The sequence below is a fragment of the Pezoporus flaviventris genome, unplaced genomic scaffold (genome assembly GCF_033815535.1).
Source record: "Pezoporus flaviventris isolate CSIRO_AGI_PZ_B2104156 unplaced genomic scaffold, CSIRO_AGI_Pfla_v1 ptg000078l, whole genome shotgun sequence".
NCBI lineage: Eukaryota > Metazoa > Chordata > Aves > Psittaciformes > Psittacidae > Pezoporus > Pezoporus flaviventris.
In genome coordinates, this window is record NW_026892626.1 from 4,525,685 (window position 1) to 4,550,766 (window position 25,082).

General features: G+C 42.5%; 2 protein-coding genes across 5 annotated transcripts in view; one reads left to right on the forward strand and one right to left on the reverse strand.

Annotated features, from left to right (window-relative positions):
* Positions 1-8,525, reverse strand: part of LOC133279812 (uncharacterized) — a 65,352-nt gene extending 56,827 nt beyond the window's left edge. Inside the window, exon 1 of the mRNA XM_061473978.1 lies at positions 8,112-8,525. Coding sequence (XP_061329962.1) covers positions 8,112-8,525 — 414 coding nt within the window. The remainder of the gene's footprint in view (positions 1-8,111) is intronic.
* The window catches only part of GRIN2A (glutamate ionotropic receptor NMDA type subunit 2A), a 180,337-nt gene continuing 163,698 nt past the window's right edge, over positions 8,444-25,082 (forward strand). For 3 of the 4 annotated variants that reach the window (XM_061473328.1, XM_061473329.1, XM_061473326.1), the window contains exons 1-3: positions 8,444-8,734; positions 9,424-9,664; positions 11,178-11,600. In XM_061473328.1, coding sequence (XP_061329312.1) covers positions 11,196-11,600 — 405 coding nt within the window. In that variant the 5' untranslated portion in view covers positions 8,444-8,734; positions 9,424-9,664; positions 11,178-11,195. Of the gene's footprint in view, positions 8,735-9,423; positions 9,665-10,275; positions 11,601-25,082 lie in introns of those variants that run through there. The other variant, XM_061473327.1, reaches the window with a different exon arrangement.

Genomic DNA, 25,082 nt, shown 5'->3' on the forward strand with positions numbered 1-25,082 from the left:
ACCCCCTGCCATAGGCAGGGATACCTCACACTAAACAATCTCACCCAAGGCTCTGTCCAACCTGGCCTTGGACACTGCCAGGGATGGAGCATTCACAATTTCCTTGGGCAACCCATTCCAGTGCCTCACCACCCTAACAGGAAAGAATTTCCTTCTTATATCCAATCTAAACTTCCTCTGTTTAAGTTTTAACCCATTACCCCTTGTCCTGTCACTACAGTCCCTAATGAAGAGTCCCTCCCTAGCATACCTATAGCTCCCCTTCAGATACTGGAAGGCTGCTATGAGGTCTCCACGCAGCCTTCTCTTCTCCAGGCTGAACAGCCCCAACTTTCTCAGCCTGTCTTCATACGGGAGATGCTCCACCCCCCTGATCATCCTCATGGCCCTTCTCTGGACTGATTTCAACAGTTTCATGTCCTTTTTATGTTGAGGAGACCAGAACGGCACACAGTACTCCAAGTGAGGTCTCATGAGAGCAGAGTAGAGGGGCAGGATCACCTCCTTCGACTTGCTGGTCACACTCCTTTTGATGCAACTCAGGATAGGGTTGGCTTTCTGGGCTGCAAGCACACACTGAAGCCAGCTCATGTTCAGTTTCTCATCAACCCCGAAGTCCTTCTCTGCAGGGCTGCTGTGAATCACTTCACTGCCCAACCTGTAGCTGTGCCTGGGATTGCTTTGACCCGGGTGTAGGACCTTGCACTTCTCATGGTTAAACTTCATGAGGCTGGCATCAGCCCACCTCACAAGTGTGTCAAGGTCCCTCTGGATGGCATTCGTTCCCTCCAGCGTATCAACTGAACCACACAGCTTGGTGTCATCAGCAAACTTGCTGAGGGCGCACTCAATCCCACTGTCCATGTCACCGACAAAGATGTTGAACAAGACTGGTCCCAACACCGATCCCTGAGGGACACCACTCATTACTGGTCTGCAGCTGGACATTGAGCCATTGATGACAACTCTCTGTGCGCGGCCATCCAGCTAGTTCTTTATCCGCCGAGTGGTCCATCCATCAAATTGATGTCTCTCCAATTTAGAGACAAGGATGTCATGTGGGACAGTGTCAAACACTTTACACAAGTCCAGGTAGATGACATCAACTGCTCTACCCCTGTCCATCAGTTCTGTAGCCCCATCATAGAAGGCCACCAAATTGGTCAGGCAGGATTTCCCCTTAGTGAAGCCATGCTGGCTGTCACCAAGCACCTTGTTGATTTTCATGTGCCTTAGCATGCCTTCCAGGAGAACCTGCTCCAAGATTTTGCCAGGCACAGAGGTGAGACTGACTGGACTGTAATTCCCTGGGTCATCCATTTTCCCCTTCTTGAAAATGGGGGTTATATTTCCCTTTTTCCAGTCATCGGGAACTTCACCTGACTGCCATGATTCCCCAAATATGATGGCCAGCGGCTTCGCAACTTCATTCACCAGCTCCTTCAGGACCCGCAGATGGATTTCATCAGGTCCCATGAACTTGTGCATGTTCAGGTTCTTCAGATGGTCTCGAACCAGATCCTCTCCTACAGTGGGCCCAAGGTCTTCATTCTCACAATCCCTGCTTCTGCCTTCCAGGACCTGGGTGGCCTGGTCAGAGCATTTGCCAGTGAAGACTGAGGCAAAGAAGTCATTAAGAACCTCAGCCTTTTCCAAATCCAGGGTAGCCAGTTCTCCTGATAGCTTCTGGAGAGGGCCCATGTTGTCCCTAGTCTGTCTTTTATTTGCAGTGTACCTATAGAATCCCTTCCTGTTATCTTTCACATCCCTAGCCAAGTTTAATTCTAACTGGGCCTTAGCTTTCCTAACCTGGCCCCTAGCTTCCTGGACACCATCCCTGTATTCTTCCCAGGCTGCCTGTCCTTGCTTCCACCTTTTATAAGCTTCTTTTTTCATTTGAATTTTCCTCAGCAACTCCTTATCTGTCCAAGGAGGTCTCCTGGCCCTCCTGCTGCACTTCCTTCTGGTTGGGATGCAACACTCCTGAGCTTGTAGCAGGTGAACCTTGAATATCAACCAAGAGTCTTGGGCCCCCCTGCCCTCTAGGACTGTATCCCATGGAACCTTACTAAGCAGGTTCCTGAAGAGGCCAAAGTCTGCTCTCTTTATGTCCAGGGCAGTCAGCTTGCTGCATGCTCTTCTCACTGTCCTGAGGATCTCGAACTCGACCATTTCATGATCACTGCAACCAAGGCTGCCCTGGAGCATCACATTTCCAACCAGCCCTTCCCTGTTGGTGAGCATGAGGTCAAGCATGGCACCTCTCCTTGTCGGCTCATCTATTACTTACCTCCCCCAACACATCCAGTTTAAAGCTTTCTTGACCAGCCTGGCAAGCATCCTACCAAAACCATGACCAGCTCCACCAGCCTCCAATAGACCTGGCCTCTCAAATTGAGTCCCATGTTCTAAATACCCAAACCCCTGACTACGGCACCACTGTTCTAACCATTTATTAGCCTGGCCAATCCTCCTAGCCTTTTTAAGGTCCTCCCCTTTATCCTGGAGAATTGATGAAAAGAAATCAATCTAACTTGACCTCCACTGACATAAGAAGCAGAAACCTGTTCTTTCAGGTTTAAGAGCTACTGTCAGACAAAAGTTTAGAGGTAGATGAGAGAGCATTTGCTTTTCTTGGGGGAAGATTCCAGAACTGTAGTACTTGATTTGTGTATCAGTTCCTAGAAATTGTCATCTTGGTAAGCTAAGCCTGAATTTTAGGTAGGAGATAAATGTGTATGTTATTTTATTTAAAGCCCATTTGGTTTATTCATTGTTCCCACCAGTGAGATTAAGCCATGCAAGGTTTGAAAAGGCAATAGGATGGAACTAATTAGATCTACTTATAATCACAGTTAGTGGGGAAAACACAGCAGCCTAGAATTCTCCTTGAGCAGGGAAAAGCAAGAGGCTTAGTTTCCATAGGAAGCAAGGAATGGGATTATGTTGACTGAAGCAAGAGCAGACTACGTGCAGAACCAAGAACCACCATGACAACTGTAGCTCAATAGCATTCCTGTATATGAACAAAAGCCATGTAACATGTATGGCAGAAATAAGTAACAGAAGGCTCTGACTCATCCTGTGGAACTGTAATTTAAGTTCAAGAGGGATTTTTCTATCTTGCATCTATTCATACTGGCTTAGATGTCTTATAAGCCTTTAGCACTTAAAGCTAGTGCCTACAATTGAGAAACGGTTGGATGCAAGAACAAAATACTACTCAACTTAAAAATATCTTCCAGCTAGAGCTGAGGTAACTTTGAGTTGATCAGAAGCTTCCATTGACCTTTACTAAATTTGATTTTCTGGATTTAGAAGAGTTTCAACTCCCTAAGCAAAATTTTGCTTAGTGGAGCACTGAGAAGCAGATGCAGTGTAGGCATCTTGGTGCTTCCCACTCAGCGCAGCTTTCTTTTAGCAAGCAAGTACCACCAATGAACAATGTGTGAGAGGTCTCTGCTGTCTCTTATCAGTCATAAGTAGTAATTTTCTTTGTGTTGAATCAAATCTTAAGTGAAAACTTCAGGATATTTCATGAAAGGTTATTTTACAGGTAATACTAATATTAGTAAGACTGGTAGCTGTCCTATCTTTAAGATTCGTAAGGTATTTTTCTGATAAGTGTTTTTAAGCCTTACAAGTCTGTCCAGCCCCTTGAATACCTAATGCATGTGTACTTATTCAAGTGGTTAGGCTTTGAAAGATGCATTTTTTCCTCAAAAGATCAGAATGATACTAATCTTTGGCAAAACTCTTGAAAATATACATCAGCTATATACATAGGGGCTTTTTTTTTCAGTATGTAATATCGTTATAAATATAGAGCAGCTCAAATGGGGAGATCAAGAATGTTCCATGTGAGGCCAGAGCAAAACTGCTCCTGTCATTATAGACTTGAATCTGAACATCCTTTAGATAAACTAATGCAGAGTAGTAAGTACTTGACTAGGAGGGCCAACATGCTGTCCAGAAATAGATACAGAAAAGACAGATTTATATGGTTTAGGAAGTGAATGAGAAGGCCTAAAACAATATTTAAAAAAACCTGATTCATAAAGGCTTGTCACTTTTACTGAATTCAGTGAGGACTGAGAGATCATACTGCAGTTTTTGACTGCTCCACCGCTGCTCTAGGTATTAATGAGCAAGCTGTACTGGCTATGCTGTGGTCAGCTATTTTCTTTGGTGTTCCTAAAAGGTTTTATTAGAAATATACTGCTATTTCAGTTTCTGACTGGGGGAGAGCAGGGAAGGAAGAGAAGCAGTCTTCAATGAGGTATTTACACCTGATTTGATTCCCTGAAGCCCAGACCTCATGCAGGCAGTTGGATGTTTAATGGGATGATTAAACTGGCACAGTCTTCACAAAACAACATTGCTGTGACACAGATTTCTTTGTTAATAGAGCAGCTTTAATTAAAAAGTACAAGAGTTCGTGATGAAATTCTGGCTTGACCCTCACATTTGACTAATTTGGTGATTTCCTAGAGAAGGAGAATTCCTCTTGGGAACAGCATAGCAGAGCTTGGAAATGAAGCTAAAGATTAATTTGATATGGGGAATGGATTACAAAAGAAGCAAAAACAATCCTGGTGAATCTTGAATAACTCTTGATAGTCAGAACTGAGATGGGAAGCAGTTACTCTGGCTGAACTGCCCCTGGGGTGTTCCTTCCCTGCTGCTGAGGGTTGTTTGCAGAGGAGCTGAAGTGCTGTAACAGCCTCAAGCTCCATCCAGTGATGTTGCCTCCTTTTTTTCTGTGGCAGCCAGCTCATGTCCTTTGCAAAATCAAGAGTAGCTTGAGGCCATCATTTCATGCACGACTTGATAAATTGTGCAAGAAAGAACACTGCCAAATGAGGAACTAAGCCAGTTTTCAATAAGAGGGCCATCTGTGACCAAATGTTTGGGTGAGTTGGGAAACAATAGAGTTTTTTCCCATTTTTACTTTGAGTTCCTTTAGCATGTATGTAACTTTGCTGCCCCCCAAGAGTAAGTTTATGTTACTGTATCTTAGTTTGCAATGCATTAAGTTTTTATTGAGTCAAGCAGTTTCATTTCAGACTTGATCCTATGTGGCACTGAAAAATGATCATCTATGCTGCTTTGGTTCTTGCTGGAGAGTTTTCTAAGGGTAGAGGAAATTCAGATACTATTGGCAGATAAGAGACATGTAAATACATTGTTACTGGCTACAGGAATATTCCCTAAATGTAAGAGTTATTGCTGGAACTAGAAACATTTTAAAGTTGGAACTAAGCTTCTCTCCCTTAACCCAGCCAGTTACTGTTCTGTTTCATAGAATGTACGAAGTCTTGTGTAATTATGTTCCCATGTAGCAAGGATTACTGAGTAGAGCTGCTATTAATTTTAGAGATTTCTTGAACTGTGGCTTAAACTTTTTCAAGAAAGACTATCTCTATGGAAAATGGAATGCCAGTAAGTTAATAGCCAATGTGTTGAAGTATTTTTCTTGGCAACTTTGGTGTCATTGCATGAGAACGAATTCTTTTTACAAAGGGTGATCATACTTTCCTTACTTAATACTGCTCTTTCTAAGAGCAAGAGGAAAATGGAGTGAGTCTTTCTGAATCTGGGGGTTAAATCTGGCTTTTAATTGAGGTAATACATCTGAGATAAGCATTGTACAGCTTGTAAAATAAAGCAAATGGAGAGAAAGTAACAGACCCAGTGTCAGTAACAGGTCAGGAACAGACAGAAACCCGCTCTGCACCTGATGACCAGACTCCTGCCTCTCTTGCCTCCTTGGAAAACATTGCTTGGATCTGGTAATTTGGCTGCTTGTTTCTGTTGAAGTGAACTCTGCAACAGGTAATTTTCAGAAAATAGAAACCTTTTTGTAATGTAATGCTGCTTTGGAAGGGACTGAGGACCTCTAAATATGTGTTTATGTAGCAGGCAGGAGGTACAGAAATCCCAGCTGGGAAGTATCCTCAGAAGTGCAGGATTCCAAATTCCTTGAAGTTGTGTTGTAGGTTCTTCTAGATAAGTACGCAGCTGTTTGTGTGGAGAAGGCAATCACTTATGTATCAATCCATCTGCCTTTCAGAATAAATGTTCTCCATTAAATTACTGAATTGGTAACTTCATCTCCCAAGTGTAAGGATGTTGGTGTTTGTTACATTGCTTTTGAAGTGCATGTTCCTTTTTTTACACCCAAATTACAAGGGTAAGTTCAAGACACTTGAATGCAAATTCTGTTTTCTTGTTTCTGCTGAGTGAAGTTGATTTCTTACCATGTTTGCAGCTCTTCTCTTTCATCTTAAATTAAACAGTGTGACTATACCTAGAAATGGACTACGGATGTCTATTAAAATAGCAGTCTAATTCTGCAGCATGCACTTAACTGTGTGGGCAGTAATCTGCTTGAATTTGGTGAAGACTGCACATATACTGCCAAGATTGGTCTCTGTGTGTTTGGGCAAACTTTGAATAGGTTTTATAATGATTCTAACTTGTAAATTAATTTGGACTAAATTTTAATGTGATAGTTCACAAACTTGTGTGAGAGTAAAGGATGAAAAATATTTGAGATCATGCTAAAGTATGCTAAATTTAGATTACTGAAAGTTATATAGCTCTGTTGAAGGTAAAAGACTTAGCTCTTGGTCCTTTGAACCATTAAATTTAGTCAGTGTGTTGTACACAACATGTTGTGTACTAAGTGTTTTCTAAAGGCACCATGTCACTTTTAACAGTTTAAATATATGCTAATGTTAGAGCCACATTTTTTTGGCCATTGTGTATTTCCCTTTCATTTCAGGATCTTGAATCTCTGGTTTTGCTGCTGTTTCAAGACATCTGCTGAAGGATAACACTGAAATAACCCTTACAGCGGGATGGGATGAAGCCCCATCTCCAGTAGTGTGACAAACACCACTAATGCCTACAGGAGAAAAGTGTCCATCGAGGGTGAAATGCAGAGATGCATTAAAACATCAAACTTTAAAACAAAAATGACAGTTGTAGCTGTTTAATTCCTTTGCTTAGAAAGACTAATGCAATGTCTAAGGAAGTAATCTCTAAATAAGTTAGGAGATGAGATCTTTGAAAGGAGGAAAAACAAAGGCATAGACCTATTGGGAAATTTTGAGGAGACTGTCAAGAGCAGTAGAGAACAGAGAATGGTTAGCATTGGAAAGGACCTTAAGATCATCTAGTTCCAACCCCCTGCCATGGGCAGGAACACCTCACCCTACACCAAGACTCTACCCAACCTGGCCTTGAAAACTGCCAGGGATGGAGCATGTACTATTTCTTTGGGCCACCTGTTCTAGTGCCTCACCACTCTCATAGTAAAGAACTTCTTCCTTATATCTAACCTGAAAGCTAATGTATTGTTAAATGCCTCTGAGAGTGTGTTCTCGGTGTTCTGTATCTTAGCGTAGTGAAGACCAAACTTCATTGAGTGGACACTTGGCATTATCCTATTTGACCCCAAAGGTTTCCTCTGGCCTAAGTGCCTCGTTGAATGGCTCTGTCACAATGTGTCAATTGCCCTTACTCGGAAGTAGCGTAAAAGCATGTGCTGGTAAAGGATGGAGCACAAAGAGAGCATCACCTATGCGGCAGTTAGCTGGTGGATTCATTAGTGCGAAACCAAACGAGTTGTGGTAGCGGGAGCTGGGTGATGGGCAAGGGGAGCGGGGAGGCGGTGGTGTGTGCGGGGCTGATCAGCAGCAACGCGGGGCTGACTCCGGGGCAGCGGGAGATGCAGAGACAGGCCAGGTGCTCTATAATGCAGGTGTAGAGTGGGTGATGGAACGGCCAGGGTGCGCAGACAGAGCCAACTTCTACAGAGCGTTTTCGTGATGTTTGGCTGCAGTCTGCAGCTTTCTAGGGCTGATTTTAGTGTGGAAGCCGCTGCTCCACATTGATTCCCCTGAGCCTCAGGGCAGGGATTTCTGATTGACAGCCCTTGCATCAACGGAAAGGAGATTACCCTGGGGTTTCCCGGGCTAGCAGCCTTTCGCTGGGGCTGCTAACGTGGGAAGCGCGCTCGAGTTTGCCACTTCTGCCCCAGCCCTGGCGTGTTCGCTGCTCCCCCAGATCCGCACCCCCTTCCCGGCTGCCGGGCTCTGACTCACCCGCTGGTGCTCGTGGAAGCAGAACATGGGGGGCGGGAGGGGGGAGCGAGCCTTCAAAGTACCCGCGCCTGGTCTCAGTTTGATGAGGCGCCATTGAGCTTCGCCCCGGCGGGGCCGGGGGCGGTGGAACGGAGCGGTGCCGTGAGGTGCGGAGCGGAGCGGAGTGCGGGCAGCTCCCTCCCCTTTCCCCGCGGCAGCCGGCGGGTGGACCCGCCGCTCTTCCAGGACCGGCGCTGCCAGTCCCCGCCGCTTCCCGGCGCTGGGAGAAGAGCGGGGCTCCGAGGCTGCCGTCCTGGGGACCTGAGGCGGCGGCGGAATCGCGGTTGCCCTTTGAAAGGGAAGAAAAAAAAAAAAAAAAAGGAAGGGAAAAGCGATGAAGACGCTGCAATGCCTCCTGCCAAAAGTCAAGAGCATATCGCAGTCGCAGTGGCTCTGCTAAAACTTGATCATGCGGGATTTCAAGCGATAAAGAGCTGCCGGGCTTGCGTGCACTGCGGTGGGAACAAGTTGCAGGATGAAATCCAGGCGTTAAGGGACCTGTTTTCCACTTCGTTGTTTGCAAAGGAATCTACTGAAATGACTTTGAGGATCTTTAAACTGGAGCTATGTGGAGGGCGAATGCAGTAAGTACCGCCCGGCTTCGCACCGGCTGCTGAGGTGCCGCGCCGCGTTCCCCGCCGGGGTCCCGGGCAGGGAACGCTGGTTGCCTTTGAACCGGGGTCGCTTGAAGAAGTATCTTTGTGCATGTTTACTGGATATAGAGACTGAAAAATCAAAAAGCGATCGTCTTGTGGCGGGAGCTGCTGGAGTATGGCTCCCCGGGTTTACTGCTGCTAAATTGAGAATTAATCTGGTCCGTTACAGGATCGAAAAGAGCTTTACCCCGCACGGGTCTAGCTGCTCTGTGCTTGGGTTGAACCTGTCGAGAAAACTCCTGCCCTTGATCGTGTGAATTAGCCCGCTTCTAGATGCCCTTTCCAGGCTGGGTGCCTCTTCCATTAGAGCTCAGAGCCGTGCGTTTCTCCTGGGAGCAGACGGGCAGTTGGGAGCCCAGGACTTCCAAGGGTAGGGCGGGAGCCGCTTCCCGGACAGCTGCGGGCTCATGGGCGCTGCTGTTGGGAAAGCGCTTGCATTAATTTCCAACCGTGTGTGTGTGTAGGAGGCCAGGACACTTCTGAGTCTAGTCACTTTATTTCCGTTCGCACTCCACATGAGATTGAAATATATTTTCCCCTGTCAAATCACAACCTGACTAACGGTTTTCCACCGTCTCCTCTCTCCCTGTCCCGTCCCGTCCCGTCCCCCGCCCCAGCCCCCCTTTGCCTGCGTCCCTCTCCTCCTAGCTGCCCTCCCGCGCTATCATGTCGCTCGCAGGCTGCGGCGGGAACTACGCGTGCGGCCAACGGCGTGGAGGCCGCCCCTGAGCCCGGGCACCGAGGGGCGCGACATGCCAGCGGCCGCGGCATGCCCTGCACCAGCACCACTGGCACCACCAGCACCGGCTCCACCGGTACCACCGGCACCCGCCGCCGCTCCGTCTTCTGAGGCGCTGGGTACGTGGAAAGACACCGCCGCGGCCGCCAGGGGGCGCCATAGGGCCGCGGAGGGCTCTCCGGGAGCTCTCTCTCGGCTGGGTGGGAGATGACGGGGGAAGAGCCGTGCCCGGGGCGGGCAAAGGGGGTTTGTGTGTGTGTGTGTTGTTTGTTATTGTAATTACTATTTCTCGGGTTCGGCAGGAAGCTGAAGAGGCTTCGTGCTGCGGCCACTCGGATGTGTTTTTTTCTTACCGCTTTCCGAGCACCTCTGGTTCTGCGGCGGCGGGAGCCTCGCCCGCAGTGCAATGGCATGGGAAGCACAGCAGCACTGATGTGCAGTTAAATGAGCTCTCAAGTGTTCATCTCCTCTTCTGCCCGAAAAGGAGGTGATGTCACAGCGAGCCCTTGTCTTGGTGTGTTTTTCTACAGCAGAGGATCCTGATTGATGGTGGAGAAAGGGCTGGCGGGATGAGAGGGAGAGCTGGGAGCTTCCCCCGACTGGGCATTCCTGCTAGGGTTTGCTGCGTGATGCCTTGCAACAAGCTCGGCTTTCGTGGCACAGGGACTCCCTTCTTGCAGGTAGTAGAGAGCCAGTTGTGGGGGTGGAAACCCCCCAGGGCGCAGACACTGAGGGAGATCTCGCTGCGTCAGACCTGCTCTCTCTCTTCTCCGTCCTTCAGATAGTTCAGATAGCCACATCAGTCCTGTGGCTCATCTCCCTCCCCATCCTACTCTGTCTATATTCACTCCCCTACAGAAATTCCATCAAGATGTGAAGTAAACCAATGCAGTGATGCTCATTTGTGGAACACCCTCTCCTTCAGCACCAGTGAACAACTTTGTGTCTGAGATCAGCAGTTCTGAGATAGATTCTCAAGTGAATGCCACGTAAGAAGAGAGAGAATAATTCAGATAGAATATTGTGATTCTGAATCTGTTCCAGAAATGCAGTAGACTCTGCTTCAGCAGCAACTGTCTAGAAGAGATCTTCAGAAATGAAACCACATGGTTCTGGGATGCTGAGAAATGTGTGGAGTATATGGACTGGGATTTCCACCAGACCTCTTGCTTGCTTCTCTCATCTTGAGCTAAAACACCTCTTCCTTTTAGACTGTAACTAAATTTTAACTAGACATTCAGGACACAGGAAAACAGATTTCTGTGTGTTACCTGTTTTAGTACGGCAAGGTTAAAGAGAAGGATGATAATGCCTTTTTTTAATGATTTCAGTCATCATAATTCTGTTGGCCATCCAGGAAGAATTTTAATGGGCTTTTCCTCTGAATTTGTGCTACAGTTTTTGCATTGCTTGTGGGAGACCACTTATAACACTGCCACTGGCAAGCCAACTTCTTGTGGGGATGTAAGAGGCTTGAATTGAAACTCAGGTGAAGAATGCGTTATAAAAAGCTGCTGAAGTTTGCATTGTGTCCAGAAGCTTTCTGTCTAAACCCACCATTGGAGATACACATGTAACTGTGTATTTTTTTCTCTCTGCTGTTTTTCTCATACAATGTGATCGCTTTTACAGGGGATCAAGCTGGCAAAGATGAGGAAAATTGGCTGTGCTCTCCTGGTACTCCAAGCTCTTCTGGCACCTTTGGATCTTGTTCGTGGAGCGGAGAAAAGTTATCCTGTCCTGAACATTGCAGTGATTCTGGGAAGGACCAAGTCTATCACAGAGAGAGATATCAGAGCTCTCTGGACCAGGGAAATGTCAGCAGACCTGACTGTTGATATCAATGTGGTGACCCTTCTGGTGGACCAGACTGACCCTAAGAGCATCATAACACACATTTGCGACTTGATGTCAGGCACCAAGATCCATGGAGTGGTTTTTGGAGATGATACTGATCAAGAGGCAGTAGCTCAGATTTTGGATTTTATTTCTTCTCAGACTTCTATTCCAATTCTTGGAATTCATGGCGGGGCATCCATGATAATGGCAGATAAGGTAGGAAAAATTATTTAATGCTTTTGCTAGTCTAATGTACTTCACTGTATTGGTCTTTATCATGAATATTCACTTCAAGCAGTTCAAAAGGATGCTTCTAATTGTCTTTCTGTGCTTTAAAAAAGAAAATATATTCAGAGCAGTGTCCTCATTAATCATTCCTCAGATATTCTGAAGTATTTTGGTGCTCATGACTGAAAGTCAACTTTCTGTGCACTGTAAAAGCAGTCCTAATGAAATTTACTCTCCAGCACACAGAATGCTGGTCAGTTTAGCAATTTTACCAGCAAATATGACATATATCTGTAAAAACAACCCTAAAATGGTAGGTCCATAAAATGATTTTAAGGATAAGATGTAAAATAAGCAGATATTCTGTGGTACTTCTGAGAAATAGCAAGCAATAGACCTGAATATGTTTCAGGAAAACACCACTAATAAGGCAGTCATATTAAGCTGGACTTTTGTGATCCAATACAGTCTATAAATTAAGCAGTCTTGCAAACTTTACCAGCTCTAGTATTCCATATATTTATTAAATTAGACTTTTGCTAACCAGATGCTTCTCATTTCCTACTATAGCTCATGAAATTCCACAGCGGGATTGTCTGAACTCTGGGGATAACTCCAAATGGTTTTGTTGGAAAACATCTCTATGAAATCTGTTGTGAGACTCTGGAATGACAAAAGTGACCCGTACCCAGCTCATGTTCCTTAATACTGTAGCAGTTTTTAACCCCCCTTGCTGGCACTGCAGAATGGATCTTGTAAAGTGATCTCTGTCCTTTCAGAAACGGGTGCTTAGCACTGTGCAGGACTAAGCTGCTTGCCATGGGCTGCCGCTTGGCTTGAAAGTCCAAGAGGAGCTCCCACTGTGGCGTGGGAGAGGAGAGCTGAAGAGGGAGTTCATGTGTGGGAAGAAATTTAGTGGCTTTCCAGGACACAAAGCTTTTCTATGTTAATTGTAACTTATTGCCTGATATTTCAGGGTTTCTTGTTCGTTAAATGCTGCTATTCCTTATAAGTGGCTTCTGAATAGTACTTGAATAGTAAAGAGCTCTCTCGCTAAAAGCAAAGTGGTCCAAATATGCTGTTTTGTAACTTGAGGGGGAAAAAGAAGCAGGGAAGATGCAATGATTAGTTACAGTTGAGGAATCTGCTTTGAACTTTTGAAGCTTTTTTACCTCTGGGAAGGACTTTTTCCACTGGGATAAAAGATCTGTTTCTCAGTATTTTAAATGGCCTTCCTTTAAAACTTATGTCATACAAGGGGAAGACAAGTGCTGAATTACAGCCAAGATTTTTTAACAATAGCCTTGACATCTTGATTTATATAGAAAGATCGTTACAGACAGTGCTACTCTCTCAAATGTAATTGCAGTGACAAAGTTAGAGGCAGTTATTTCATGTGCTTTTAAATTACTTTATGAATTTACCCATATTTGTAAAGCTGGCTTTATGTATATTTAGGAATTCTATTTCACTCAACTTTCTATGCAGTATTGGAACATCTGAAGATACCAGCCAGTGCTCAATGCTGAAAGACTGGCAGAAATCCTTACAGAATTGACTTCACACTCGGTAGCAGATGCAGGCTGTTACTGATACGGATCTATTTTTTACTTTTATGTAGGAGCCTCTAGAAAATGAGATAGATTGTATTTTTGTTGTCTCAGTAAGTTAATGCTATTTTCGTTGTTTGCTAACATTGTCATTAGTATCCCAATGTCTTTGATTTTAGGGGTCATCACAGTCTGCTAATAAAACATTTTTATGCTAAAACTTGGCTTCTAAGATTTCCACTTATGAAATCAAAATTGTTCTGTGTGTTAAGACAATCTAATAGAGCTATCTTCAGTAGCTTAAATTGGCTGAAGGAATTGTTTGGACTAAAATTGACTTAATTTTTACCTTGGATTTTGCAATATGCAGTGTCTTGCAGCTGGGTTTAGAACATTGCAGTAATGAGACTTGTACATGTTACTGAATTAACAATTCATTTAGGAGTGAATTCCTGGGAGTCAAAGGTGGAATTCACAGTGCTGTCATCAAGGCAAGGGAGGAAGGCTGAGGCAGGACCACTGCAAATACACAGCGTGTCTTCCAAGGAGTGTCAGGATTTTAGCTGAAACACATGGCTGTTGCCTAGATTGTGAAGTTGATCAGTGTTTAAAATCTTCTGTCTCAATGTCATACACTGAGATGGGTGGATATGCAAAAAAATACCTGGTCCCAGTCCTGCTTGTGGATGTAGTTCTCTGTCACTCTAATAAGGCCATTTCATTTATGTCCTTATTGTGTGTGTCTAACAGGTGTTTTTCTTCTCTGTGGCATTATGCTGGTACTGTGCTTTAGATGACTTTTACTTCAAAGTGTGTGTATAGTACCTGCTTGTTTGTAGACTACCAAGCATGGCTAACATAAGGGTGGCACAATAGTTCAGGACTTCTGTGCCAAGTGGTTGTTATTTGATGCTCAGCTGTCCTAAACATGAACTAAACTAAAGGCATAGGAATGAGAAGTCATCTGTAATGCTCTCTAAGGCTGAAGACTTTAGTGGAACGACTCAGATTAGATAAAGTTACCATATTCTTTATGGGTAATAACTACTGTGTGAATCTCACATGAAGAGCCATCTCTTTAAACAACAAAAAAATTGTTCTAAGTTTCTAAATAGGAGCTATGCCCCCATTTGGAGGATGCAGTGATTAATGCAGGACATGCAGCTTTTGAAGTAATTCCTGTGAAAACAGCAATGAACAGCGTGTAATTCAGACTGCCTTCCATACCCCAGCTGGCTGCACTCTCCTTCAGTTTGGTTAAGGTTTGCCTGCACCACCTGAGGAGATATGTTGCTTGATACAGCCTGTGAAAATTGATGGGCATGTGAAACCAACCAAACTGGAATGTTTTCTGAACCTAGTTGATCTGCCTTCACCTGACATCTGCTGTCAAAACCCTATCAATGAGCCAATGTGTATGCTACCCACATCATCCTAATCCCAACTGTGCTGCAGAGATCCCCTCTGGACAAGGCCACTGACTCTGCCTCCAGCTGATCTTATCGCCTGCTGTTGGCAGGATCTCACCTGCCATTGAACAGCTTCTTGGCTTTGGTTCCTGCTGCTGCCAGACTTAAAACATATTCAGATGTGGAATAGCCTACTGAAACAAGATGAGAACTTGTCTGGGGCATCTGTGCCAACCTGCTGTGCATCGGTATCCTTGGAAGATGCTGAGAACAGACTAGCTGTTTATTCAGCTTGTATCTGCTGATGTTTGAGTGATCTCAGGCCAAACATTACTTAGGAACTGTTTCCTGACTTGAGCGTTTGGTTTCAAACTTAGTGATGTTTGTTTCGCCACATGCTATCATAATAATGGTAGTATTTGTGACACCTTTCTAAAACAGAACTTCATGATTTAGTTCTGTGACAATAATAGAAGATTTGCTTCCTTCACAAGTGGTGAATAAGCCTTTGAACCATACTGCTTTTGCATAGTGCAAAATGTATTTTTTCTATTTTTTCATTATAAGTCTTTCTGAAAGACATAACTTGAAGCCTTAGATTGTCATGGAAGTACGGACAGTTATAATACATAGCCAAGCAGCATTAAAGGTAAGGGTCTTTTTCCAGAAGGGCTATTACAAAGGGGTTCTTCTTGAAACAGCTCTGGAAATGTTATGTAAAACAAATCTTTGCTTTTCAAAAAGATAAGTACTATATATGGTTAAATTATCTTTCTTCATTATTCTTTCTGCTGCTAACATTGAAAATAAACAATTGTTCATTATAAAATCTCCTTGGCATGTACCATTACCTTCAGCTTTCCTTTTTTACCTCCAGCTTTCCTTTTTTACCTCCATCCTCCTCCAAAATAATATAGAATCACAGAGCAATTGAGGTTTGAAGGACACGCTGGAGGTTGTCTAACCCAACCCTAGCTCAATGATGAGCTAACATCAAAATCAGATCAGATTGTCCAGTCAAGTTTTTGACATGTCTATGGCTGTAGAAACCACAGGTTCTTTGGACAATCTGTTCCAGTACTTAACCTTTCCTTGCATCTCAATAGAATCTCCCTCTGTATTAAAGGAGGGAATGGGTGCTTCTGCTGGTGCAGCATGGTTGGGCTTCACCACCGGGAGGGTGCACTGCTGGCTCATGTTCAGCTCATCCACCAGCCCCCTGTGGCCTGTAGTGCTGCTGGGACATCTATTAACAACACATCGACCTGTCAATAAGTAGTGCGTGAAACTGTACTTATAAGTCGTGGTGGGTGTTTTTAGGTGTTTTACTGAGATACCTGCAGATGGCTGCATTATCTGTCATTATCAGCTCGTTATAAACACAGCTGGAATTGCACTGTTTAGTCCTTATTCCTGAGACACAAAAAACATACTTGTGAAAAGCAGAGCTCTGAGACCAGACTTGTAACTGTGCCCAGAGTACCCTCAGACTACACTCCCTTATCCATACGTGGCTTTGTATGCTGCTCTTAAGGCTTCTCTACACATCTTAGAACTTCATTGCCATGGCATTGGCGTTGCCATTGCTGTGTCCTCATAATGCAGTAATCTACACTTAACATTCGCACTGTGCATAAGAGGGCTTCTATTTTTCTGCTTTAAAAATTGTTGTGGTGCATGGGGGGGGTTGGGTTTGTTGTGGTTTTGTTTTGTTTTTTTTTTTTTGTTGTAGATAATACTTAATGGAGTGCACTCATCAATTGCATGTCTTCCATATGCATTCTGTAGGTGTTCATCCAGTTCATCTAGCTGGCTTGTAAAAGCAGTCCTGTTTGTTTACAGAAAAGGTGAAACACAAATTTTGTAACTTTTTATTTCTGCCCTTACTGATAACATGTATGGCGCTGTACTCCTGCCTTCAGCTGGTACTGCAAAAGAGAGGACAATTGAACTGTAGTTTAATAAATGCTTTAGTGCACAAATACCTGTATTCATGGAATTGGAGTTTCAGGTCTCGATATAATAGCTTGCACTATTCCATTAGACACAGTACTTCCAGCTTCTTCCACTTTTAAAGAAGCAGTTGAATATATCTGGCTGTCCCTCTGGCTGTACTAATGCTGCTATGGGAAGCGTAACTTTCAGTTATTCTCATTTGTATTTTGAACTGCAATAAAAATGTAGCATTGACCTTCTCCTACAAATCTGTGTTTACTTGGCCACCCCTATCCATAAAAGTCAATTTCTATGTATTTTAAGAATACAGTTGTCTTGCACATCCATGAAGATTTTTAGAACTAGGCTTGTAACCTGTGTTCGTACCTTTGACGCATACGTGCCGTAATGACTGCTATGAAATGCCTACAAACATACTTGGAATCAGTCTTGCTGAGGCAAATGAAGTGAGCGGGTGCAAGTTCTTGTGCTTTTCTTCCCCATGTGCCCATGCTCTGGGAGCGTGAGGTGCTAAGGATAGAGTGTGATGGTTTACTTTAATGCCTGCACTGCTGTCGCTGTGAGAAAGGCAAGCTCCAGCTGTGAGAGCTGTTGTGAGCTGTGTCTCAGAACTTGGAGGAGCACTGTGTTAATGACATGAACCTTGCTCTTTTGCTCCCACTCTTTTCTAAAGGATTTTATTAGCTATTTCAGAGGTGATTGTATTATTCCTCATTCTTTTGTCAAAAAGGAAGTTTCCCTCTTAACTTAGCAAAGTAGGCATGAAGGATTTTCTGGAATACTGTGAGAGCAGACTTGAACAGTGGCTCTTGTGGAGTTAAGGGTGGGATGTTTGGTTTAATTTTCCTAAGCAGAAGGAAGATACTTTTGAAGAGGTTGGGAATTTCTGTTACTAATAAGCAAATTATAGGGAATGTAAATCTTCTCCAGTTGACTTGATTGTTGGTGTAACTCAAGTGTAGGTAAGCTCTTATTTATTTTAGCTTGCTTGATTTGACACAGTTGTAGCTGAGTTCAGGTTGGAGGGCTCTTAAGAGAGAGGGGTGTTTACCTTCACTTGGATCTAATAATTTGCAGTAAGAGCAATATATTTTAATCTCAGAAGTTTTGTTTTATTTTCCTTCAAAGTGTCTGTTCTTACAGTTACTGAAAACAGAAATCTAGAAATGTCTTTACTTCAAGACATTTTAAAACTGGTGGTTTGTCTTAGACCATGTAATCTCTCCAAACTATTGCCTGCGTATAGGTAATTATAACACAGCAAACTCCTGAGCTGTAAAAGTAGGACACAAGACCTTCAGCATTATTTTCTGCTTGCAGACATTCCTGGTGATGTCTTTGGAATTTTTTTCCCGAAGAAATTTCCTAAATGTAAAATCCAAAATCACTTCCTTTAAGCTGCAAAGTAATAATATACTATTGTAAAGCACCTAAGACATTTCTGGCAACCAGAATATATCCAGAGACCATACCTGAATGCAGTGAACAGAACAGAAGGGCCTTGATATCATGTCAAACACAGTTTTTGTGTTTCATCTATTAATATTTTTGAGAGGATATTTAGCTTATTTGAATAGACTGTTTAATAGTGTGTTTTATTTGCTACTTATTTGAACTAACAATTTTATTTAATAATAATTTAATTTGAAGAATCTCTTTGTATTTGGGCTTGTTTGAAAGATATGTGGCATAGATCTGCCTACATCAGTGTTGGTACAAAGAGCCTTCTATAGGTGAACAGAGAAAATTTCAGTCTACAGGCTTTGGTATTTGTTAGAAATCCATGGTCATCTGGGCCAGCTTTGCTTGTATTCTTTTCTTCCCCTCCTCCCCCTTCCTCTTCCTCTTCTGCCTCCCCTCTTTTCCTGGAGTTATGAAGTTGTACGGATTTTACTGAAGGAGCCTAGCCTGGACTGTCTTCACACCATCTGTCACCATATTGTTTGTTTAAATTCTTGAGATATTTTCCTCTGTGCTTCACAGAAATAAATAAAACTGTAGCAGCATCATTGGCTATTTATATTAGATTTAGACTTAATGTCCTCAGGAGAAAAACCCTGTGCTTGCAAATGAGGTGCTAGAGGCACTGTTTTTAAAACTGGACATGGTTGAATTCTTAGTGCATTGCTCCAGTTCTACTTCATGTTCACCCTTCAACCAAGAGCCCCTCTGGCTTCTCAAGATGGAGACCTAGGAAAGTGTGTCAGGGCGCTCCTAATCCCATACTGCTTGGTTATTCTTGGGTCTCCCCAGTGTTGCTAGGAGAAGGTTTTGTGCTCTTGTGTAAATGCAGAGCAGCTAGCAAGTGTTTCTTTTTGAGTATTTTCATTCAAAGAAGCTATGCTAGAAGGACCTGGGTGCTGTATATTCCTTTGTCCTGATACTTGATATATTGGGTCAGGGAAAAGTTAAGACTTACAGGCTCTGCGTGAAACCAGAACTCGTTAGAAGGGGTCAATATTTCTGAGAGAAATTAAAACGTGTAGAAGAAATGTAATATAAAAGCTGAACACCAACAGGAAAATCCGCTTGTTTCCTCATAGGCAAATGTGATGTTCCAAGTTGCAGGTGATGATTAGTTGGTGTCCAGCAGCTGTAAGCTTGTGGTATGCCATTGATGTTGTCTCACCTTTTCCAGCAGCAATTTCTCTTTTACCTTCCATACACACAGACCTTAAGTGGTCAAAAAGCCTGAGTGAGTGGAAGGAGAAGTAGGTCCCAGGTGTAAAAGTTCTCTCTTATTTAGGGAAGACTAAGATTCCTCTGAATTAAGGTCTGTGCTTCCTGGGACTTGGGCATGAGGGATACATTGCTGCATGCTGTGGTAGGCTCAGGACTACACAGGATTCCCTGATCAAACTTTTATTTAAACCTCTTGAAAAAGAAACAGTTTCTAGCCCAAATTTGTGGCTAAGGTTTTGCTTGAATACAGACTCTAAGCTTCAAATGCAGATTAAAGAAATAATTCATAAATGTATATATCTGGACAGTAATTGTGTAATCTGTTCCTACTCCTTCTGTTCTCAACAGCCACAAAGACTGAACTAAAACTGATCTAGGAAATACAGCACCATATCTGAGGTCATAATCTGGTCCTAAACTTCTGGAGCACGGGCAACAGAGAAACAACTCCATCTGATTGTACATTTACGGAACAGAGAATGCTTAGCAAGATTAACCTGTGTTTGGGCAGGGCAAATTCAAGCAAAAGTGCAGTCCCTTTTGGCTCTAATATACTAAGAAGCACATTGGAGGGCTGTGGACGAGATTGCATTAAAACACTGTAGTATTCTGCATTCAGCTCCAAAATCACTTCAGTTTCTTTTGGAAGTCTTTTTTTGTTTCCCATTTAGGCATGACCAGGTCTGAGAAAACTAGGCCTGTGTTTCTGGTATACATACAGGTTCTTCACTCTGCTTTCTTCCAGATTCCCTGGCTGAAGGTGGAGAGGAAAGGTGAGAGAAAGAAAAATATTAAAAACAGGAAGATAACAACCTTTTATTAATTACATTGATTAACTTACTTTTCAGGAGGGATCCTACAAGTAATTGTGGTTAAGTGTCTTGAATTGGCTGATAAGAGTGTAATTTCCCAGTAGGATCATGTACACCTATTTTTAAGTAGCTTGGATAAAGTAGATATTTTTTTTTTTGAGATAGAGGTATTTCAACTTTAAAACTATGTATCCCTTAATGTACACTTTAAGTAAGCTCTCCTGGGGAGATGCTTCGTTACCAGGTGACTCTTCAGTCAGTGGTTCAGACTTTCAATCTCCATCTTAGGTTTGGGAAAGTAATTTCCTTTTAGGCTTTTAATGAGGGTCAGCTGGGCTGTTTCCTTGTCACAAGTTACCTGCTGTGACATTACCGAGAACACGGATGCTGGTCTTGCTCCATGGCCTCTCCTCGGTGTGTAGAACTATTTATAGCCTGCCTTTTGTGCATCTCTGAGCAAGAGATTCCTATAAATGTACTTCATTCAAGGGATTGCTGGGTGGGAAGCTGCTTATCTTGTCCTTTTCTTGACAGACAGGTGTTTTTTTTTGTGTCCTAACTTTTGGTTCAAGATTGCTGACTGTAATTTTGTTGATACAAAGTTTTGTCTATTTGTGCTGACCAATTTGCCTCTCCATGTGACTACAATTACCAGTAGGGCTGTTTTGTTTTCACTACATTGATTTTGTGTCTAATGGAAACACACTGCATATGAAAGAACAGGGATTTTATAGTCACCTTCCAGATCAACACGATTTACAATACAATTAGGAATGACAGTTGAATTCAATAAATAGAAAATAGAATTAAAATAGAATTAAGGTAATCTGTTCTAAGTGTGTGACATTCCTGTAATGAATTGCTTTTAGGAGTTACAGAAACATATAATTAGGAGGCAGATTCCATGTTATTTGTGTGTGGCTAAGTAAGAGTTCTGAGTAAATTGTGTTAACAGAGATATCAGAACTATCTATTTGGGGTAAGACTTGTGAATTCATCATAAGAAAACAGATGCAAAATCTCTGGAAAGTGTCTGCATTCTAGTCAAGCATCATTTAAGATGGTCTGGTTTATTTTCAGTAGTCACATTGTAGTAAATGAACATGTTCCCTTTGACCTGTTTGCTATGCCCTCCTCTCTTCTTCCTTCAGGTGCATTTTAACTATCATCATAGAATCATAGAATGGTTTGGGTTAGAAAGGACCTTAAGATCATCCAGTTCCAACACCCCTGCCATGGGCAGAGATGCCTCATCCTAGACCATGTCACCCAGGGCTCTGTCCAACCTGGCCTTGAACGCTGCCAGAGATGATGCATTGACTACTTCTTTGGCCAATCTGTTCCAGTGCCTCACCACCCTCACAGTAAAGAATTTCTTCCTTATATGTAACCTGAACTTCCCTTGTTTCACTTTAAACCCATTCCCCCTTGTCCTACTGCTACAGTCCCTGATGACCAGTCCCTCTGTGGCATCCTTGTGGGCCCCTTTTAGGTACTGGAAGGTTGCTATGAGGTTGTTCTAGGTTCCGTCTCCATGCAGCTTCTCCAAGTTGAACAGGTTTTATCTGCAAAAAGGCTGAAATTGCCTGTTGTGGAATCTGGTTTCCAGTGAAATATGCCGTGGATGACTCCAGTGCTTAGCATGCAAAATATTAATCTCTATCACTGAACTATGTAACAGAAATGGGTACAGAACTTGTAAAAAGGAACATTTGCTTCCTTTGCTTGCTCTTAGACTATTTTCTCTTACCCATCCATTCTGTATGCCAGTCTCCTTCCACCAAATGATGTCTTCCTCTGCATCCCATCTAATCCTATTCTGCTTTATACTTGGCCGTAAACCTATTGTTAGAGTTAGGGTGGGGGGTTATTCTCCATGCATTGCCTTAGTTGAAGCAGAAGCAAGGTTGTCTGGGAGAGAAGCAACCTTGCAGAAGCAAGGTTGTCTGGGAGAGAATATACCCTCAGCTTAAAACTGTGTTCTTTAATGCCAGGAGTACTGGGACTCTGGCAGTGTACACAAAGCACAGGTGACAATTGTGTTAAATACCTCAGCAAATAAAAATTCTCTGGAATCCCAAGAAAGTAAAAACTGTTATGACTTTAAGCTGAACCTGTTTATATTCAATAAGCAGAATATAGCGAAAGGACGAGAAACTAAACCACAGCGATGATGATGGAGAGCTGAGGTGGAGATAAATCTGCAATAGAACTATTGATGAAAGTGATGTATTTGTGAAGAAAGAAGTATGAAAAAAACCAAAGTATTCAAATCTCCTCAGGGTTCCTGGCCTTCGGATTTTGGACAATTCTTCTCCTGTCCCAAGTGATTCCTTCTGCACTCATTGACTGGATTTATGTGCTCATATAGGGGGATATTTGCTTTTTCCTAGTGCAATGTACGGTCTCTGGGCTGCAGTTAAGTATCTGGAAGTGGGTGTACTGGAGTCTGCAAATGTCATTTAAGATTTCCCTACTGCTTTTGTTTTTCCCTGTAGTATAATCTGTGGGACAGGGTCAGTCTATACAACCCTCACTTTATTTTGCTTTGAACTTGTCTGGCTAAATGATTGCCTTCTGTGTAAACATCCATTTGTATAGAAGATGGAAAGATATTTCAATAATTCCCTGATTTGTAATAATATATGCACTTTTGTTTATGTGTATGTTCACTCTGTTCTGGTGCTTTGCGGGGGTGCCTACACACAACTTGGGTTGTGAGGAAGTGTCATTTGAAAGTATATTTATGATTCCTTTTTATAATTGATTTTCAATTCAGTCTGAATTTCAGGTCTCCCATCAGGGGCTTCAGAATGCTTGGGGACAGGGCAGACTGACAGTTCAAATACATGAAAATAAATTGCTTTCCACAATGTTAGGTGGCTGATTCTACAGCATCCCCTGTATGTGAATGTGTTTTGCTGTCACTTTAAAATATTATTCTGAGGCTCGTGTTTACTGGCACTTAAATTGTAGTTTTGTGTACAGAACAAAGTTCTGGATTGTGAACTGCAGAAATGCTGATGTTGTCTGAATGACTGGGTGTATCATGAGGTTGAGAATGAGCAATGTCTTCAGAGAATAAGCATAGCAAGGTGTCAGACAAGGACAGTTTCAGTTCTTTGCAGAGTAAGCTCACTTGTGGAAGGAAAAATACAAGTTTACATGATCCCCCTCCTAGGCTGGATAAAGTTAGCAAATGATCTCCATAGCTGATTCTAGATACCACTATCTGAGCTGAATTAGAAAATCTGTTTTAATAACAGCTTTTAACTGGGTCAGACATGCAGATGAAACCTTGAAGTGACCTGGTACGACAAAAATCTAATTACCAAAATAAAGTTTAAATAGAATATCAGGTTTAACTTAAGTGAAACCTGGCAGCGTGTCGACAACATATTTCACCAGCAGTCCAGTAAGCCATTTGAAAGAGAGCACCCCAAGTACCATTACAGCCCTTTATGTACCTTATTTTCCTTCTTAACAGGCATTCTAGTGTTGTATTTAGAAAAAAAAAACCAACATATTCACCCTCCCTTAGCTTCTTTATAAATCATGCATTTACAATAAGCCTGGCTCCCTATTGAGCTGGTTTAATCATTTGTTTTTTCATCTGCAGTGAACCAGTTCTCAAGGTTTGAAGTTACTTTGCCTGAGCAAAACCTTCCAGCTCTGGAGCAGCAAAGATTATAGAAACATGCTTATGCAGTAGCTTGAAACTTCTGGCTCTTTTGGCATGAATGCTACAGCTCAATATTTGCTTCTAATATTCTATTACTACAGACCTTAAATATTTGTTACTGAAAGTTTTACTGCCACTTTGATTTTGCCTTGCATGGTAACTGGGCACGATGTGATGTGTTATGCAAGTGCACAGACGTGGCATTGGTAGGCTCAAGGGGAGCATTGGCTTTCTGCGTCTTGAAGTGATCTCATACAGAACTTCATCAAGCAAACAACCAGAAATTTCAGGCTTGCCATAAATTGTCTGTAGACATGTCTGAAGACTTGAAGCAGCAAACACAGACTATTCGTTAGATTTTTGGACTGAATCCAGCGTGATTTGTGCAGGCTTTAATCAAATGATGAAGGTTCCGGTGAAATGGCTCTTGGGAGTGTGGTATCATCTTCATTTTTAAAATCTTCTATGTTGACATGTGTACTCTCTCAGCTTGCTAAAAATAAAAACATTCCCTGCCCAATACAGATAAATAGAGATGAGTTAAATGTTTTATATCTAATGGGTATGTCATGTTTTTGAGTACAGTAACAAATACAAAGTAGTTAAAATTTCCACTAGGGTGTTTGTGAGAATCTGCTTCATAAAATTGACATATAAGTAGTTGTCTTTTTGTCTATGGTCTTCCTAACTGGAGTCTGCCTTATTCAGGGCATTCCAGTCCAGTGGAGAAAGGTTGATTTTATTTCTTTTTCTTTTCTTAACAAAATTGCTATCTGAAAACCAGTGACTGGAATTTGTTCCAAATGAATTTCCTGTTGAGAGAAGGGCTATGAGTTTAGTCTCCAAACAATGATTCTTCCTTATAATATCTGTCAGTAGAAATGTACTGCTTTGATTTTCTCAGAAGCTATTTCAGATCTTAATTTTGGGCTTAATTGAATCCTCACCACAAGCAAATCTAATTCTGGCATACTATTTCAATTGCACAGATATTCTTTCTGACTAAGGATTGAAAGGATTGACCCAGATTTTAGCAGTTCCCTCCATGACTGGGTGGATAGGATTAAGGTCTCTGTCCTGCTCATTCTGGCTTTTTAGTCCAGTTTTTGAATATTAGTTATGTCTGTTGACTAGGACTAGATTATTTTTTTGAGAATAAGAATAAAAGACAGTATGTTGAATTCACTGGAGTGCATTTTATTTCAATTTAAAAAACATTTTGCCTGTTTACAGAACCATAATTTACAGTTTAACATATTCTAGATTAACTTTGTAATTTTCCGTATGAATAGATTTATCAGCTTTGAGACATTGTAAAAATAAGTATTCTGGAAAAAATTAAAGGAATAAACCAAGAATGGCATTCAGTTTACTAGGAC